We start from the raw sequence: 19,019 nt of genomic DNA on the forward strand, positions 1-19,019 counted from the left end.
ATTGTAAATATAAGAAATCAACACCACACCATGTCAGATTGTCTTCAGCCCAAGTTTGTCTTTTAAAGTATTCCAGCACCCAGCTGATCAATAATATTTACCCTAGTCTTATTTGTATCCAATGCATGCTTTTTCTTCTCAGATCTGCTTATAAAATGGAGGCTTGTTTCTCTTCATTCCCTCTCCAAAAATAATTTGGCTAAAGGTCAGATATGGACATTACTGTTTAAACCCATTTTTAATGTTCCTTACCTACAAGACCTATATTTTTTGTTGTAATTTTTACTTCATCATATAGGAATTACTGTTTACCTGTCTCTAAAAATGTATGCAAAAGTGATGTATCAATTGAAAAAAACTCATTAATGTTGAGATTATAGAGTAGGGTCTATGTACAAAGAACTCATTAATGTAGAGATTATAGTGTATGGATTTTGTACAGAAGAACTCATTGATATAGAGATGATAGTGTAGGGACTCTGTACAAAGAACTCATTGATCTAAAGATTATAGTTTAGGGACTTTGTACAAAAGAACTCATTGATGTAGAGATCAGTGTAGGGACTCAGTACAAAAGAACTCATTGATGTAGAGATTATAGTGTAGGGTCTATGTATAAAAGAACTCATGAATGTAGAGATTATAGTTATGTTTTTCTGTACCTTAAAGGGGACAATTTTGTAAAAATATTCTTCATTCTCTATCTTTTACAAATGCTTGTTATTTCATTTTCCCCATTTGATTGATTAAATGTTATGTCTAAATCATTTTCAGCATTTACATGCATGATTGATGATGCAATCACATGTAACATAAAAAAGTAGAATTTGCAGAAGAGTCTATGCAGAAAAATCTTAACAATGCATTCATTTGACACAGTATAATCAGTAGACCCTATTTTCTAAATCATTCTTGATTCAGAAATGTAAAAAGGAAAACAATAAACTGTATTATATTTCTGATCGGAATTTTTAACTTAATGTTACATAAAATCCTTCATTTTTGCTTGACATGACTATACAGTCAGCACATTTCTACATTAGTGGCTAGTTGGCCCTTTCTGGATTGATGTCGTACATAACAGCAAGCCAAGTACAAGGCAAGGAAGGTTATACAGTCATTTGGTGGATTATCACCTGATCGACCATCAAGGATAACTGTTCTTTTTATATTGAGGAAGGGCTTTTACATAAAATAAATATTGTGAAAAGATTCATTGTATGTTTATGTACATATACATGTAAGAGAAATGTTTTAACATTTATTAAGTTCATATTTGGAAGTATGAAGGCCTACCTTTAAGACAGAACATAAGTTGATAAGAGTTTTTTATTTAAAATTTATTTCTTGATGTGTCAGCAAGACAGTAAATGGGATTTAATTGTAGAGGTTATTATTTTATGTTTGCACCAATGGCCTCCCATTTCAGCTGTAAGGTCTTTATTGGCATTGAAATTTATATAAGAAACAAATTACATAAACAGATTTTTAATTTGATAATAAAGCATTACATGTTACAGTGTTGGCTAATTGTTTCATTTCAGAAAAGTGCTTTTTAGAATTGTGTACTGCGTGCAAGTTTATACTGGGTTTCTCACCTGGCAGTCTATGCCTAATAGAGGCAATTTTGACACCTTGATGAATATCTCTTATTACTGAATATAAAGAATGTTAAATAAAGTGGATTCAAATTAAGTTATGTTTTTAGTCTACCTGTCTGGTGAACAAAAGGGATTAAATTTGGGGCATCTTATAGATGTAAGAAGGCCCTGGAAATACACAAGTTACGAGAAATGTTGCACAGCAAATATTTATGTTTCTTCCCCAAAATATTCACCAGATTTTTATATTTTGTCACCAAATTCACACTTTGCAAATTGTTAAATTGATAATCGACAGACCAACCCATGTATATTAATCTTAGGTGACCACTGAAACTCAGCATAAGATTGACAGATAAAAATTTACATTTTCTTTGAAATACTTATGTCCACGTGTACATCTCTTTATCTGCATATTTCTTTCTTTATGTTAGTTTGTTGGATTTTAATGAAAGAGTTTGGGGATTTATCTGAATGTATGCTGTGTATTTTTTTTGAGCTCACGTTGGTGGGAAGTGAAACATTATCATCAACAATTTGTTAAAGTTTTGGTTAATGATTTTCACTTTAGTATATTCCCTTAAAATACTTGGCATGAATTATTAGGAAGCTTGAATAATTCATTCAGTACATACACCTTGCCCCTTTGACCTTTGTGATCAGGGTCACGGTGATAGAAAATGTGTGTTGAGGTGTTTGTTAAAAGTTTTTTCAACTGCTAATATTTCTTACATCCCTTGGATGTTTTTTCTTCATACATGGAATGAATCATTACAAAAAAATATCTTGTGACATGCAACATGACTGTTTTACCACATTCATAGAAAATTTGCATTAAGATTTTGGTTACTTTGTTTTTCTTTGCATTTTCTGAATCTCTCTATGGAGTTTGTTCATGCTTAGTGTTATGTATACAATATATTAAGTGTATTATTTATATTATAATTTGTAAGAGTTATTTAGTTAATAATATTTTAAATACTTAGTTTCTTATCAGTAGTAAGTTTGCACTTTTAAGATATGTTATGTATCAAGCACATAGTTCCATTCATAAGTTTCAAGGTTGAATCCAGGTAAATAGCACATGCTGTGAATGGAGGTCATGGGTTTTGTGAAAAGGCCAGTCCAACCTGATTCTTGATAAGCTAGTGTAACCCATGTGACCATGTTTACTGGTTTGATGTGCATTGTAAATGAGTCATTGAACTATTTTTATGTTTCAGTAATTGTGACTTAGCATTCTGTATAAGATATTTATTGCTTGTTATTAAGCATTTTTAGTAGTACCACCAGTCTTGGAAGTTATTCATTGAGAGGATTCATTTATTTAATTTAAACATTCATTGGAATCGCAGTGCTAGAAATACAGATGTATAGTGAATTCACTTAAAGACATTTTGGGATTATATTACAGTGTATGGTGATTCTTTTGCATTGTTGATACATTACTAACCATCATTCAGACTACCTTTTGAACTTATTCAGATTACTCAAAACTTTTGGAATTTATGACTTTAAGGTATTTTTCATTATGCTGTAAGTTAATTTTAACTTTTCACTTATATTTTAGGGAGATTAATAATAATTGCAATTTTACAAAATTTGTTCGTTTTTGCTCTTTCTTGTTTCTTATTTTAAGATCATAGAGTTTTAACATTAGGATAAAATACTTCATTCTGCAACATGCGCTTTTGCCACTTTGATCTTAAGGTCAAGGTGACCTTCATAGAAAATTTGCATTTAGATTTTGGTTAAATATTTTTCATTGGCTTATGTATTTAAAACCCCTTAGGCTTAGGATGGATCATTATTAAGCTTCGATAATTCATTCTGTTACATGCAAGTTTATGCTTTTGGCACTGGGATCAAGGTCAGTCATGGTAAATTTTCATTAAGGTTTTGATTAAGAATTTTATTTTGGTTTATATCTTTTAAACCCAGTGATGATTTTCCATCATACTTGGGATGAATAATTAAAAAGCAAAGACAATCGATTTGGTGTCACATGCTCTTGTCCTTTTGGATCTTGGAGACAGAGGACAAGGACCTCAGCCTGGTTCAAAGTTTTGCCATTTGCTTATATATCCTAAACCCCTCGATGTATTTTGTTCATATTTTGGGTAGGTCATTATGAAGCTTAGACATTTGTGATATGCTCCCTCTCTCCTTCAAGGTCACACATTTTACAGCAATGTTTTGTTCAAGGACTCTACATACAGTCCTGGCCTTTTTGTTTTCATTTTAAAATTTTGGATTATTTAAATTCATATAATTTCCAGATGAATCAACAAATTACTTTTTTTTGTTTCTCATTTGCTGTGCATTTTTTTACACAATTCAAACTTCACCCAGTGTTATTTCAGTACTGCTAGTACATTCCTGACTCATGCATACCTCCTGAAAATTGAACGTCTGCTGTAGTGTGTACCTTGTCGGTGGCGCGCATTCTCGTCAGTTGTGTCAATTTCTACTCTGTGAGACAGATATATTTTTTTACATCAACTGTTTGAAAAAACTGCATGAGAACATACCATCTGAGAGCATATTTGACGTTTTAAGAGAATGCAGATTGTATCACAAATTGTAATTGTCTTTTACGGATGTTATTTGTATTACCTTTGTCTTTTGTTTTATAATAAAATTTTACAGAATTTTAATATTTTTACATTTTATATTTGTCTTCTCTACATTTTTTGGGAATGGTTTATATTCCTGAGGTTATTGTGCAGTTCACTTTTACATTTTCAGACATTTGCCATTAGTTTATACCACATTAACATTATTGTGATGAGGCGACGTAAAGCTCTGCTGCAGGCAAACATGTCAATTTCTTCAAAGTACAAGAACATCATGATGTAAAAGTTTTGTAATAAAAGAACTTTAATTCTTTTGACTTTGATACAATGATTTATTGTTCTCAATTCACATAGCCATAAGACCAAGTGTGCTTCTAGTATAACCATGTGTCCGTTGTGAGACATCCATCATCAGATGTGTGTCATCTGTCATGTGTTCATTAACAATTGCTTGTTACTGATCAATAGGCCATGTGTATGATCCAAAGTTGATCAAACTTGGAATATAGGCTTATATCATCATCTTGGAGGAGCTTGAAAATTAGTGAGAACAATACATATTAATCAGTATAATTATGAGCATGGCCCACTGATACTAATGGTGTTATGTTGCATCTGATATCAGAGTTTGTCACACTTTCGCAGCATTGATCAATTATTTTTTTCAACCAGAGTAAATAGGCTTATTTCATAAAGCTGTCTTAACTTCTTTTTATGGGGCAAGATCTGCTTTTATTATATGTTCACTTTTTCTTCATTAACTTTACATTGTCAGAATTATGCAGTATTTTTTTTTCTTCCATACTACACGGTTTTGGTAGGAAGCTAAGGGCATCAGAGTAATATGCCAAGATGATGAAGAAATCTTATTTCCGCTGGCTAAATGGACTGTCACACACCAGCTGCTTTGCAATTTTCCCAGTGTAACTATTTTGATATAGTGTTAGGCAAGCAGTTGAAGTCATACATGTCATAGCTGGGGTCCCTCAAACAAAGAGCATGCAAGTGACGTGGCATAAACATGTCTTCTTTAGCTGGTAATAAGAATGGCAATGAATATACTTACATTTGTACATCTTGAAATTCCTCAGAATGTACATTCTTCATAATTTCAGTGAAAAGAATTCATATTTTTCCCGCATTATGATTTCAGTGTCAGAACAGAAACGTGCAGTTGATTCATCTGCTCAAATCACATGTAGATCATATGGAATTGACCCAGTAAATCCATTCATCACAAGCGGAATTGAGTTGGATCAACAGAAAAACAAAATCCATCCATTCCAGACCAAATGGAAAAGTTGTTTCAATGCGCATTCATTTACAATATGACTCTAAATTTCAGTTTTAAGTACACCAAAACGAGAATTTTTTAAAACTAATGTCAAGCACACATTGAAGTTCAAAGGTCTCTGGATGGTGCTATATGCACATTAAAAATTTTGTTATTGTGTATTGATAAATCAATGATTGTGTATTTATTTTGGGAATTCAGGATAAATTCATTTACTTTTGTTTCATATAGTGCATTTTTTTTATAATTAAGCCTTAGGTAGAAAAACAAAATGAGTACTATGTATAATAAAATGGTTGTGTTTTTTTTACAAATACTGCACTCCCAAGGTCGTGCAGTATTACTGAGAAAACTTTGTTCATATTTTCTCCATACAAATGCAGTAAGCTATAAATATTTATCAAGTGATCTTGCATCTGACCAAATTTTAATTAATCATTCTAAATAGGCTAATATTGTCAAAATGTTGAATGATTTTTATTGTGAGCAAGACCTATGCATTTGTTTGAGGTGATCTTCATATGATTGGCTAAACTTTTGTGACTGTATTTTGTACTGACTGTTGATCATACTTCTTGAATTAGTTCATATTATAAAGATCTCTGCTGACTATGATTTATAAGATCTGCACATTTTAATTACATGATGTTGCATCTGTTTGGCTACGATGGTCATCATATCAGAGCCATACATTTTAATTACATGATGTTGCATCTGTTTGGCTACGATGGTCGTCATATCAGAGCCATACATTTTAATGACGTGATGTTGCATCTGTTTGTCTTCGATGGTCATCATATCAGATCCATACATTTTAATTACATGATGTTGCATCTGTTAGGCTACGATGGTCATCATATAAGATCCATACATTTTAATTACATGATGTTGCATCTGTTCGGCTACGATGGTAATCATATCAGATCCACACATTTTAATTACATGATGTTGCATCTGTTTAGCTACGATGGTCATCATATCAGATCCACACATTTTAATTACATGATGTTGCATCTGTTTAGCTATGATGGTCATCATATCAGATCCACACATTTTAATTACATGATGTTGCATCTGTTTGGCTATGATGGTCATCATATAAGAATCACATATTTTAATTATGTGATGTTGCATTTGTTTAGCTATGATGGTCATCATATCAGATCCACACATTTTAATTACATGATGTTGCATTTGTTTAGCTATGATGGTCATCATATCAGATCCACACATTTTAATTACATGATGTTGCATCTGTTTAGCTATGATGGTAATCATATCAGATCTACACATTTTAATTACATGGTGTTGCATCTGTTTGGCTACGATGGTCATAATATCAGATCTGCACATTTTAATTACATGATGTTGCATCTGGTTGGTTATGATGGTCATCATATCAGATCCACACATTTTAATTACATGATGTTGCATCTGTTTGGCTACGATGGTCATCATATCAGAGCCATACATTTTAATTATATGATGTTTGATCTGTTTGGCTACGATGGTCATAATATAAGATCCATACATTTTAATTACATGATGTTGCATCTGTTTAGCTATGCTGGTCATCATATCAGATCCACACATTTTAATTACATGGTGTTGCATCTGTTTGGCTACGATGGTCATCATATCAGATCTACACATTTTAATTACATGGTGTTGCATCCGTTTGGCTACAATGGTCATCATTCTTGCATTTTTGTTTCTGGTCACAGTTTGATCAGACTCGTTAAATAGTCTTATATTATCAAGATGTCAGACTTGGATTACTATCAGGATCTTTGCATATTAATGAGGTAATCTTGTATCTGATTGGATGAGCTTTGTACCTCTGTAGATCTGGAGACTATATTTCTCATCCTGTTTCTGTAAAACGTGTTAAATATTTTTTATATCATCATGATCTTGGATAATTATGAGCAAGAGATAATGCATATTAATTAAACACTTTCAGACAATGCATGTAATAATTTTTTTTAAATTAGCATAAAATTTGGGAGATAGTTTGCATGAGTTATGTTCTTATGTTGCCACACAAGCCTGTTTAGTAAAATGGTCAACTGTTATGTAAGCCAGGTGACCAATACATCTTTGGTCAAGAAATCTTTGTATCAGCCTCATGAAAGTCAGTAATTGTATAATATCAACAATTGTCAGAAAATATTTGTGCCATCACCATAATCAGTGTCTCCATATTGTTTCACAGTTTTCGCTTATGTTAGGAATTTAATAGGATCCATATACAGTTATAATAGAAAGATAATTGCATGTAAGAATATCAATGATTTTTTGAAAGAATGACTATGCTTTCTATTTTGGGAATAAGTAATCATTTAAATGATGCATCTTCTTTCATTTTCTTTTTGGCAGGCTAAGATAGGCTGGATAGGTGACAAACATACCAACATCTATTGTGTCACACATACGAACACACTTCATGTCTGGGATGCAGTAGAGGTAAGCCCCCTTTGAGTGGTGTTTGCTTAATAGACATCAGTGATGTTCGCGTATTAGCTTTCTGAAAAGCTACAAAAGGAAACAACATTGGGAGTTTCTTTTTATTTTAAATTTTAACACAGTTGAAAATGCATATACAGTGGAGCCTGGTTAATAAGGTCTTGAGTGTGCTTGTGTGTTTTTATAAAAAAAATTAAGTCAGATTTGGTCTCCATACCAAGTACTCAGTGCCAGATTAAATATATGATGGTTATTTTGTATATGCAGTGTACACTTATCTTCAGTACTTGGGCATGATGGGGGAGAGGGGGGCAGATTCTGCAGATGACACTGCAGTTGTTAAATTTCAGGATGCTATGACATGACATTAGAATTAAGAATGGTCCTTGGTAATTTTTCTCAGGATACATGGGCAGATTAACATCAGGAATGTTCAAAGTAGGTTTCATGTATAAAGGATATGTTTTATTGTCCAAAATAAACATTTAGCAGAGCATTTGAGCCTCAGTAATCTGTGATCACATCCATGTAATTTTCATTGGCCTCTATCAGTCAGACTGTTACATAATAGAAATTCCAATTAATTTCTGACTATTCATTTGGCATTTACGCGTGAGTCATTACTTAATCACATCAGGACACGTAGTGTTTTGGTAGTTGGATATCAGCATGTCAGTTACCAAATGTAGTTATCGCTGTTGACCATACACATTTTAAAATCTTTCTAGTTTCAGTATTCTTCCTCCACTTTTTATGAAATTTCATCTTTTAAGTTATGAGTTGAGCACTTAGAATGTTATTCAAAACAGCAGAATGCTTATTTAAAAAGGAATGGTGACGCAGATGTGTAGGCAGAGCATTGCATTTTAAACCTTAATGATTTTGATTGCATATCACATATTCTGAAGAAAAATCAGTCAATTAATATAAATATCCAGGTCCTTGTGTTTATCAGATAGCATGTTTTCAAAATTTTTAATACTTTTAAAGGTGCATAAAAATTTCTTACATTGCAAGTACATTTTTAATATATCTGCCACAGGTTAGGCGACATGATGTATGCCACAGATTAGGCAACATGATGTCTGTCACAGATTAGGCAACATATCTGCCACAGATTAGACTACATGATGTCTGCCACAGTTTAGGCAACATGATGTCTGCCACAAAATCATGAACTTACTCAGAGTTTACAGAAATCAAAGTAATTATATAAATTAGGCTGATTACAGGGATATAAATTATTTATATAATGTAGTCTGGTGATTGGGGATATAAATTAATTATATCATTTAGACTGGTCATTGGGGATTTTAATTAATTATATCATTTAGGCTGGTCACTGAGGATATAAATTAATTATATCATTTAGGTTGGTCACTGGGGATATTATTATATCAATTAGGCTGGTCACTGGTGATATAAAGTAATTACATGATTTAGGTTGGTCACTGGGGATATAAAACAGTAATAGTATATGGGCTGGTCATTGGGAATATAAATTAATTATAAAATTTAGGCTGATCACTGGGGATATAAGGTAATTATATTGTTTAGGCTGGTCACTGGGGATATAAATTAATTATATAATTTAGGCTGGCCACTGAGGATATTTGTGTGCTGTCAGCATTTATCACCAACAGCAGTACTTGTAAATAAACAGACTGAAAAAGTTGTGCAAACAGAAAGAAAAATGCCAGAACTGCAACCCAGTTTTTTTTTTTTACATTTAAAACAAAACACTGGAACTTTATGATGAAGTGTTCTTTATTGGTAATCAAGGATATAATGCAACCTAGGCTATTTAGACCACTTCCAGCCAACGTTGAATTGGCTTGGTGCGTTAGTATACAATCCTGACTGAATGACTTTAATTTTGCAAACAAAATATTCAGAAAAAGTGGTAATATTTCATTAGTGCCAAAACTGCCAGATAAATATTTTTCAGTGGCCAGATAATTACATCAATGATGGTAGCGATTATACATTAGTAAAAGCATGTGGAAGTATAAAAAACAATGAGAGACAATTAAAACTGTAATTGAAAGAAACCCTATTATTGATATTAGTCCTTGTGATGTGATGTATCAATTTAGAAGTACATGTTCTATTAAGGGGCATAATTCTTCTGAATTCGAAATGTGCTTATATTTTGTTATCTCCCTTGTCTTGCAGGGTGACAGTATATTAGAAATGATCGATATCAAGGAAAGGCTAGATGTATGTATATTTTTTTCTCTGATTTCACTCACTCGTTTCAGACTTTTCTGACAAAGTTCCATGTAATTTGTAATAATTGCTGTCATTCTTATATCTGTTTTCATAGATTGCTCACGAGTAGTGGCTTTGTTTTTTTTTGTCTAATATACTGCAGTGGTCCTTTATTCTGAGACATCCAAATTTGTGATGAAATGGTGATCTCATCAGCCATATAGCCTCATGTGGGGAAAACAAAATGGAAATTTGCACTTTGGTGCAGGCTGAGCTGATGTCTCAGTAAATGGTGTTTTTTCTTAAGAAGATCACTGTACTGTGACCACATTAGAGAGGGTTAGTTGATTGATTGTATGTTGTTCAATAGTGTTCAATTGCAGTCCAAGGAATTATGTGCCTTGTAAGTTTTCCATTGCAGTCCAAAGAATTATGTGCTGTTTAATAGTGTTCCATTGCAGTTCAAAGATTGCAACTCAGAACTTGACAGATTTTACTGAGTCTGCTGCATCAGTCTACATGTACCCATTCCTCAATTATCTTAACACAGTCCTGAAGTGTACCCATTCCTCAACTATCTTAACACAGTCCTGAAGTGTACCCATTCCTCAACTATCTTAACACAGTCCTGAAGTGTACCCATTTCTCAACTATCTTAACACAGTCCTGAAGTGTACCCATTTCTCACAGTCCTGAAGTGTACCCATTCCTCAACTATCTTAACACAGTCCTGAAGTGTACCCATTCCTCAACTATCTTAACACAGCCCTGAAGTGTACCCATTCCTCAACTATCTTAACACAGTCCTGAAGTGTACCCATTCCTCAACTATCTTAACACAGTCCTGAAGTGTACCCATTCCTCAACTATCTTAACACAGCCCTGAAGTGTACCCATTCCTCAACTATCTTAACACAGTCCTGAAGTGTACCCATTCCTCAACTATCTTAACACAGTCCTGAAGTGTACCCATTTCTCAACTATCTTAACACAGTCCTGAAGTGTACCCATTTCTCACAGTCCTGAAGTGTACCCATTCCTCAACTATCTTAACACAGTCCTGAAGTGTACCCATTCCTCAACTATCTTAACACAGCCCTGAAGTGTACCCATTCCTCAACTATCTTAACACAGTCCTGAAGTGTACCCATTCATCAACTATCTTAACACAGTCCTGAAGTGTACCCATTCCTCAACTATCTTAACACAGTCCTGAAGTGTACCCATTCCTCAACTATCTTAACACAGTCCTGAAGTGTAGTGCTGTTGTGTTTAGTCAGTTTGGTTGAGCATTGGTCAGTTCAGTGAATTGACCAGATAGTTGATTATGATTTCTGTAATCAATTTGGATCAGACTCCAAATCTTCACCAATCCTACTTGTCTGAGCTTAAGACTATTTTTAAAATGCCCTGGTTTTGAGAAGACATCATTTTGGTAATTTAATTGAAGGCGGGGAGGGGGTGGTGGCTTTCATGGCAGTCAGCACGTGCTGAAACAGTTATCTAGAACACCTTGCCCAGGCGAATGCCATGACCTTCAACCTAGGCTGATCAGCAGACGGCATTCAGACTCGCCCTTCATTAGGCATACCACTGAGCCTCTACGACTCCTCAAATCATTGACCGCTTAGCAGAAACTCATGTATGATCATAAACTTGTAATCGATTCCCGGCACTACTGATATAGTTCACACCTATAATAACAGATGTGGTGGATATGACTGTCAAATAAAGATAATCTAATAAATGTACAAATAGCATATAGCCAAATTTACTGCTGTATAATGTACCAGCAGATCTGGGTCTGTGTTATGTATTCAACTTGTGCTTTCATGTGAACAGCACAGACCCTAATCTGCAGACTTTATTACCTGATGTCAGATCTCAGTGTGTTGTTTATTCAACTTGTGGTTTCATGAGAACAACACAGATCCTAATCTGCAGACTTTATTACCTGATGTCAGATCTCAGTGTGTTGTTTATTCAACTTGTGGTTTCATGTGAACAGCACAGACCCTAATCTGCAGACTTTATTACCTGATGTCAGATCTCAGTGTGTTGTTTATTCAACTTGTGGTTTCATGTGAACAGCACAGACCCTAATCTGCAGACTTTATTACCTGATGTCAGATCTCAGTGTGTTGTTTATTTAACTTGTGGTTTCTTGTGAACAACACAGATCCTAATCTGCAGACTTTATTACCTGATGTCAGATCTCAGTGTGTTGTTTATTCAACTTGTGGTTTCTTGTGAACAACACAGATCCTAATCTGCAGACTTTATTACCTGATGTCAGATCTCAGTGTGTTGTTTATTCAACTTGTGGTTTCATGTGAACAGCACAGATCCTAATCTGCAGACTTTATTATCTGATGTCAGATCTCAGTGTGTTGTTTATTTAACTTGTGGTTTCTTGTGAACAGCACAGATCCTAATCTGCAGACTTTATTATCTGATGTCAGATCTCAGTGTGTTGTTTATTCAACTTGTGGTTTCATGTGAACAGCACAGACCCTAATCTGCAGACTTTATTACCTGATGTCAGATCTCAGTGTGTTGTTTATTCAACTTGTGGTTTCATGTGAACAGCACAGACCCTAATCTGCAGACTTTATTATCTGATTGCAGATCTGGGCATGCATTGTTCATAGTTGGTTATGTATCATACCTGGGTAAATTAAAATATGGTATTTGTATGGTTATTGTTTCATTGTCTGTTCATGATATTCAGCCAAAAAAAACCCACAGTTCTCACTGTAACATGATTCTGCACATGATGGATCCCAAATTCACAAAATATAATGAGGGAGAAACCACCAGATAAAGTATTTATTCCAAGATAAAACCAGGGGACCAGCTTAACAAATGTTTCACAAAAAATAAAGAATGGGTATATTATTATACAGAAGATATATTAAGTGCCAAAAAAGTTGTGTCTGCTTTTCATTAAGTATAGGCGTATCATCTTTCATGAGTTAATGAGTGGTGCTATCAGAGGCTAGACATATGGTGAAGACATGAAAGCTGAAGTTTGGACTTTAAGAAATCTTTTATGTTTTTCTTTGCTCATAAAATTTGGTGGAAATTAATATGTTATAGGAGTACATTGTTTACACACTATTTCATCCAGTTTAATGTTTGTGTTGGTACTTTGTTTGAGTTTGACCTATTGAATATTCTTTCAGTTCTGGTGGGGCCTCCCTTACCTGCTTGCTAAAGTGCATGAAATGTAAAATAAAATTTAATTGAGGTATTGACAACAGGGTTGTTTTCTTAGCAAACAGTGTAATCCCTTGGAAGTCATTCTCTCAGAACTAACTCATAGTTGCTTACAATGAAGTCATTTCTGGTGACAGCCAGTAACGGTGAATCTTTATTGATTCTTATTGATTCATGTTAGGTAATATAGTCCAATATCCATCAAAATAATTATGTCTGCTTCAATGAATATGTTGCAGACTAGATCAGAGAGGTGTTTAACTTGAGATATACAATAAAAAGGATCAATTTTGAGTCATTCGGTATACATGGTTGTAGCATTTCCACAAAAACAACTTGTGATTTCAGTGCAAATTGTCAAGTGACGAAAACATCCTTTGAAGTGATTATGTTTAATAGTTCCTTTTATAATTCATGACTTAATGACAGATTCTGTCGAACCATTGAAGTAAATTGTTGTTGTTAGACTGAATCTGCTATAATATTAATGTTTCTCTGTAACTTTCCAGGTTTTTGTGTTAAATTACTGTTTATTCATTTACATGTATTTTTGTGGTTATATATTTTGGGTAGGTTAACAAATAATTTACATTTTCTTTAATACCTTAGCTTGTAAATTGGGGAACCATTCCTGTTGGTTCCACAGAAGAACAACTGTTGTATCTTTAAGTTTTGTGGTTTGTAGTAACCACAAAATCTGCAAAAACTGATACACCACTAAAATAAGTAAATTCAGAGTAATTGTTCACTAGTATGCAGTTTTATCTCACCTAGCTCTAGGCCAGCTGAGCTTATGATACGGTGCATTATCTTCACAATTGTTACTTCCAACAACTTCTAAAAACTCTGTACCAATTAGTACATCATTTTACAGGGAGCATTCTGGCATTAAAGCCTTTTAAATTTGCTCATTGCATACCAATCCATCATCCAATGTTGCCACCATTTCTAAAACTAACCCCCCCAAAATTTAAATATCTTCTTCTCTAATACAACTCAACAGAATTTGACAGAAAGCATCTTGGCATGAAGTTCTTTCAGATCTGTTTCTTGTAACAGCTGTATTATCGGGTAGATGCTTATGACTGCATTTGACAGAAAGCATCTTGGCATGAAGTTCTTTCAGATCTGTTTCTTGTAACAGCTGTACATGTATTAGATGAATATGATTGAAAGACAAACCATCACTTATATGAACTTTTAATTTTCTCTGTATTTTTGGAGGAAAGCATTGTATTTTTTATCCAGTCTCTGTGTATGTATAGTAAAAATTTTCTCTAGTGTTTCATATAGAGACTTCAGAGTAATGGAGGATAACCATGTGTGTGTGTGTGTGTGTGTGTGTGTGTGTGTGTGTGTGTGTGTGTGTGTGTGCATGCATGCATGTGTGTGACCATAATATTGATGTTCAAGGATAGGTTTTGATTTGGCAGCATGGAACAGATAATAAATGAGACAAGCTGGGTGACTGTCACTTTACTGCTGGTATGTCTGATAGAAAACTCTTTTATTTTCTCCATTGGTAGTAAAGATGAAAATTGAATAAGGTAGAGAGGGTAGTTCTAAGTCCTTTTAATGGTGCATTGGTGGCAAATATACTTTGCTTCTCAGTAGTCGTGGATTCAGTTCCCAGTTTTGAACCATACAACTAGTATGTGGACAGTTATCCAAGGCCAGTAGATTATTTCTGGGTTTTCTAATACCACTACACACTGCCATCTAAGCTGTCAAGAGCATGTTGCATACATTTTTAAAACTTGCACTGCAATCAACATAAAATTAATGAAGTTTCAAGTTTCTTCCTAGGTCCTTGGCAACATTTTGGAGTGTGTTTTGTAGATATACCCCCAGGTGAGGGGAATAAGGAGGGTGTCTTTGTGCACACATGTACATTATTTGTACATTCATGGTCAAGTATTTGCATTTAGCCTAGGTTTTTAAATAATCTTATGGCTGATAGGATGAAGAGCAAATACCACACCCTCATTACAGAAGTAGATGATGGTCACTGTCTATCATGGCAAATACCAAACCCTCATTATAAAAGTAGATGATGGCCACTGTCTATCTTGGCAGATACCACACCCTCGTTACAAAAGTAGATGATGGTCACTGTCTGTCTTGGCAAATACCACACCCTCATTACAAAAGTAGATGATGGTCACTGTCTGTCTTGGCAAATACCACACCCTCATTACAAAAGTAGATGATGGTCACTGTCTGTCTTGGCAAATACCACACCCTCGTTACAAAAGTAGATGATGGTCACTGTCTATCTTGGCAAATACCACACCCTCATTACAAAAGTAGATGATGGCCACTGTCTATCTTGGCAAATACCACACCCTCATTACAAAAGTAGATGATGGTCACTGTCTATCTTGGCAAATACCACACCCTCATTACAAAAGTAGATGGTGGTCACTGTCTATTTTGGCAAATACCACACCCTCATTACAAAAGTAGATGATGGTCACTGTCTATTTTGGCAAATACCACACCCTCATTACAAAAGTAGATGATGGTCACTGTCTATTTTGGCAAATACCACACCCTCATTACAAAAGTAGATGATGGTCACTGTCTATCTTGGCAAATACCACACCCTCATTACAAAAGTAGATGATGGTCACTGTCTATCTTGGCAAATACCACACCCTCATTACAAAAGTAGATGGTGGTCACTGTCTATTTTGGCAAATACCACACCCTCATTACAAAAGTAGATGATGGTCACTGTCTATTTTGGCAAATACCACACCCTCATTACAAAAGTAGATGATGGTCACTGTCTATTTTGGCAAATACCACACCCTCATTACAAAAGTAGATGATGGTCACTGTCTATCTTGGCAAATACCACAACCTCATTACAAAAGTAGATGATGGCCACTGTCTGTCTTGGCAAATACCACACCCTTATTACAAAAGTAGATGATGGTCACTGTCTATCTTGGCAAATACCACACCCTTATTACAAAAGTAGATGCTGGTCACTGTCTGTCTTGGCAAATACCACACCCTCATTACAAAAGTAGATGATGGTCACTGGCTTTTGATGTTTTTTGCTTTAAGTTTATTTCTCAAGCCATGTTCATGCCAAAATCATTAAACTAGATGACTATGAATCTCTTTCAGTGCAGCACCTTACAACTAGTGAAGGTCACAATGATCTGCATTTCAGATTTTACTGGCTTAGGTTAAAAGTTTATGCATTTTACTTCATTCCACACAACCCTTTATACATATTATTATACATGGAATCATGAGTATTGAACATATATCACAAATGTAGGTCACTGCAACTTGCATTTCATGCTTCACAATTTGTGTTTTATCTGCGCCAGCTAGAATAGTTAAACTTAAGTGTATACATCTCTGTTAGTACCACACCAATACAAAAAATGTCACTGTGACATTCATTTCACATTCTACTGGCATAGGTTTTGTTTTTTATGCTTAGTTCATGACCATGGAGGATTTTACATACTACCATTTCTTGAATTATAACTCTGGCAAAAGATGCATTTTGATGAACTCTACTCTCTCATGGCAGAAGTAGGCCAGTCTGGTCCATATTTTATGCTTCACTGATATGGGTTACACTTTGTGGTTGATGTTTATTTTGCAGTACTGTTCATGTTAGACTTTTGAAATAGATAATGATATACATCTCAGTTTGGACCACACCTTTACAACAAAAGTGACTCATTTTTACCTGTATTTCACATTTTACCTGCCTAGTTGAATTTTTATGTTTAGCTCATTATCACATGGCATGCTATATCTGTACAGTCCTACCTAATCTTATTTCTTACTGTTTATGTCTTTTATGCCCTTTCATGGTTGCCAGCATCTTAGTGTTAAGACCACATTAGTCTAAAATTGGTTCTGCATGATAATTAATGTTTACAGTGGCTGCAAGAGAATTCTAAAAGCTTCATCGTGGCAAGCTGTGTAATTGTTTACATTTTAATCTGGTTTACCAGGTGTACAAATTTACATATACAAAAAACATTTTTGTCTATTTTTAGGTTCCAAACACTTTCAAGTTTTAATAAGAAAGAAGTTTTTTGTACCAAAAATGAAAAAAAATTAAAAAGGAAAACATAATTGTTATGGATTGATGGTGTTTGAAAATGCAAAAAAAGACTACTAACTATATGTACTGTGTAGTTTTTCCCATTTTAATCCCTATGGGATGACACTTTTTATTTATTGTTTAGAGTTGGAGGTAAACTTATCCCTGGATAAAGGTTTTAAATAAAGTTTGCCTGATTAGTGTAAATTTGTTGTACAACTAATCATCAGTATTTGGGATATTATTTAAGAATTACCACGCATTTAAATAAAACTGCTTGGGTTATCTACCCTTTTTTATTTAATAGATGTATAAGGAATCTTGCCTTATAAAGAGACAGGCAGAAAAGAAAGAAAAGAAAAGAAAAAGTTCAAACAAATTCCTGATATTCCATCTGTACCCATTGTTATAACTGTGCCTTAAAAAAGTCACTTTTCACAGCTCTTTCCAGGGCATTTTCAAAAGTTTAAAGCCTGTGACAATGTAAAGATAGTTTGCCTTTGGCCTTGTGTAATTTAGAGATCATTAGAAGATATGTATTAATGGTAATATACTGTCAAAGATTATTTTGTACAAAAAGTTTGAAAATGCTGTACCTAGACTGTGTAGGATCACAATCAATCTGATATCAGGTTCATATTCTATTCATGGAGATTAGTCTTGCTTGAAATACCAGATATTTGCAGATTATATCGTGATCAGCATGGATTATAATAAAAAGAATGTACCTGTTTACCTGTCTATATTTAATATATCTTTTGAATCAGGTGGATCTATAACTACACTAATCATATTTCTGATAAGACTAAAACTGCATGACATTTTGGGTATTGTTTGTGACAGGTGACTCTCTCTCTGATACTTAAATGTGGTTATGCCTGCGACAGGCGTGGAAGTGATCATATTCTGTTACCTTGTCTGTTTACCTGCTTGTCTGCCTGTCATACTTAATCAGATTTATCTTTCAAATGTGTTTCACAATTTTTACCTTTACATTTTTGTATGTCAACTTTTAACCAGCACTGGACTATCCTTATATACTTTTAAACCCAATATTGCATGTTGATCTCTCCCTCTCTCTCTCTCTCTCTCTCTCTCTCTCTCTATATATATATATATATATATATATATATATATATATATATATATATAGGTTGTATATTTGAAATTATGAAATTCCACAAGATGTGTATAGTTTTCATTATAAGGAAATCATGTTTACTTTGCTTCCTTTTAATGAAAAATATATAGAAGCGGCTTATTAAAAACAGTATATATACTACACATTTTTATTGACACACACCACATATATATATAAATATATATATATATATATATATATATATATATATATATATATATATATATATATATATATATATATATATATATACACACACACACAGCCATTGAAAATAAGATTGAATAAAGAATCTGTGTATCAACAGATGGACTTAACTCTTCATATCCCTGCCAAGAATGTCTCCAACAAAATAGAGTTCTGATCAGATAACTAATTAGGCATTTATCATCAGAGTATCTAGTGAGTTTTATTTGTGATCTGCACCTAT

General features: G+C 33.8%; 1 protein-coding gene across 3 annotated transcripts in view; it reads left to right on the forward strand.

Annotated features, from left to right (window-relative positions):
• LOC149782945 (WD repeat-containing protein 89-like) overlaps positions 1 to 19,019 on the forward strand; it is a 103,703-nt gene that overhangs the window by 31,488 nt on the left and 53,196 nt on the right. For all 3 annotated transcript variants that reach the window (XM_089934501.1, XM_089934502.1, XM_089934500.1), the window contains 2 exons: positions 7,851 to 7,937; positions 10,113 to 10,157. In XM_089934501.1, coding sequence (XP_089790627.1) covers positions 7,851 to 7,937; positions 10,113 to 10,157 — 132 coding nt within the window. The remainder of the gene's footprint in view (positions 1 to 7,850; positions 7,938 to 10,112; positions 10,158 to 19,019) is intronic.

Source organism: Sinohyriopsis cumingii, chromosome 15, assembly GCF_028554795.1.
Source record: "Sinohyriopsis cumingii isolate HCF-2022 chromosome 15, ASM2855479v2, whole genome shotgun sequence".
NCBI classification, from domain to species: domain Eukaryota; kingdom Metazoa; phylum Mollusca; class Bivalvia; order Unionida; family Unionidae; genus Sinohyriopsis; species Sinohyriopsis cumingii.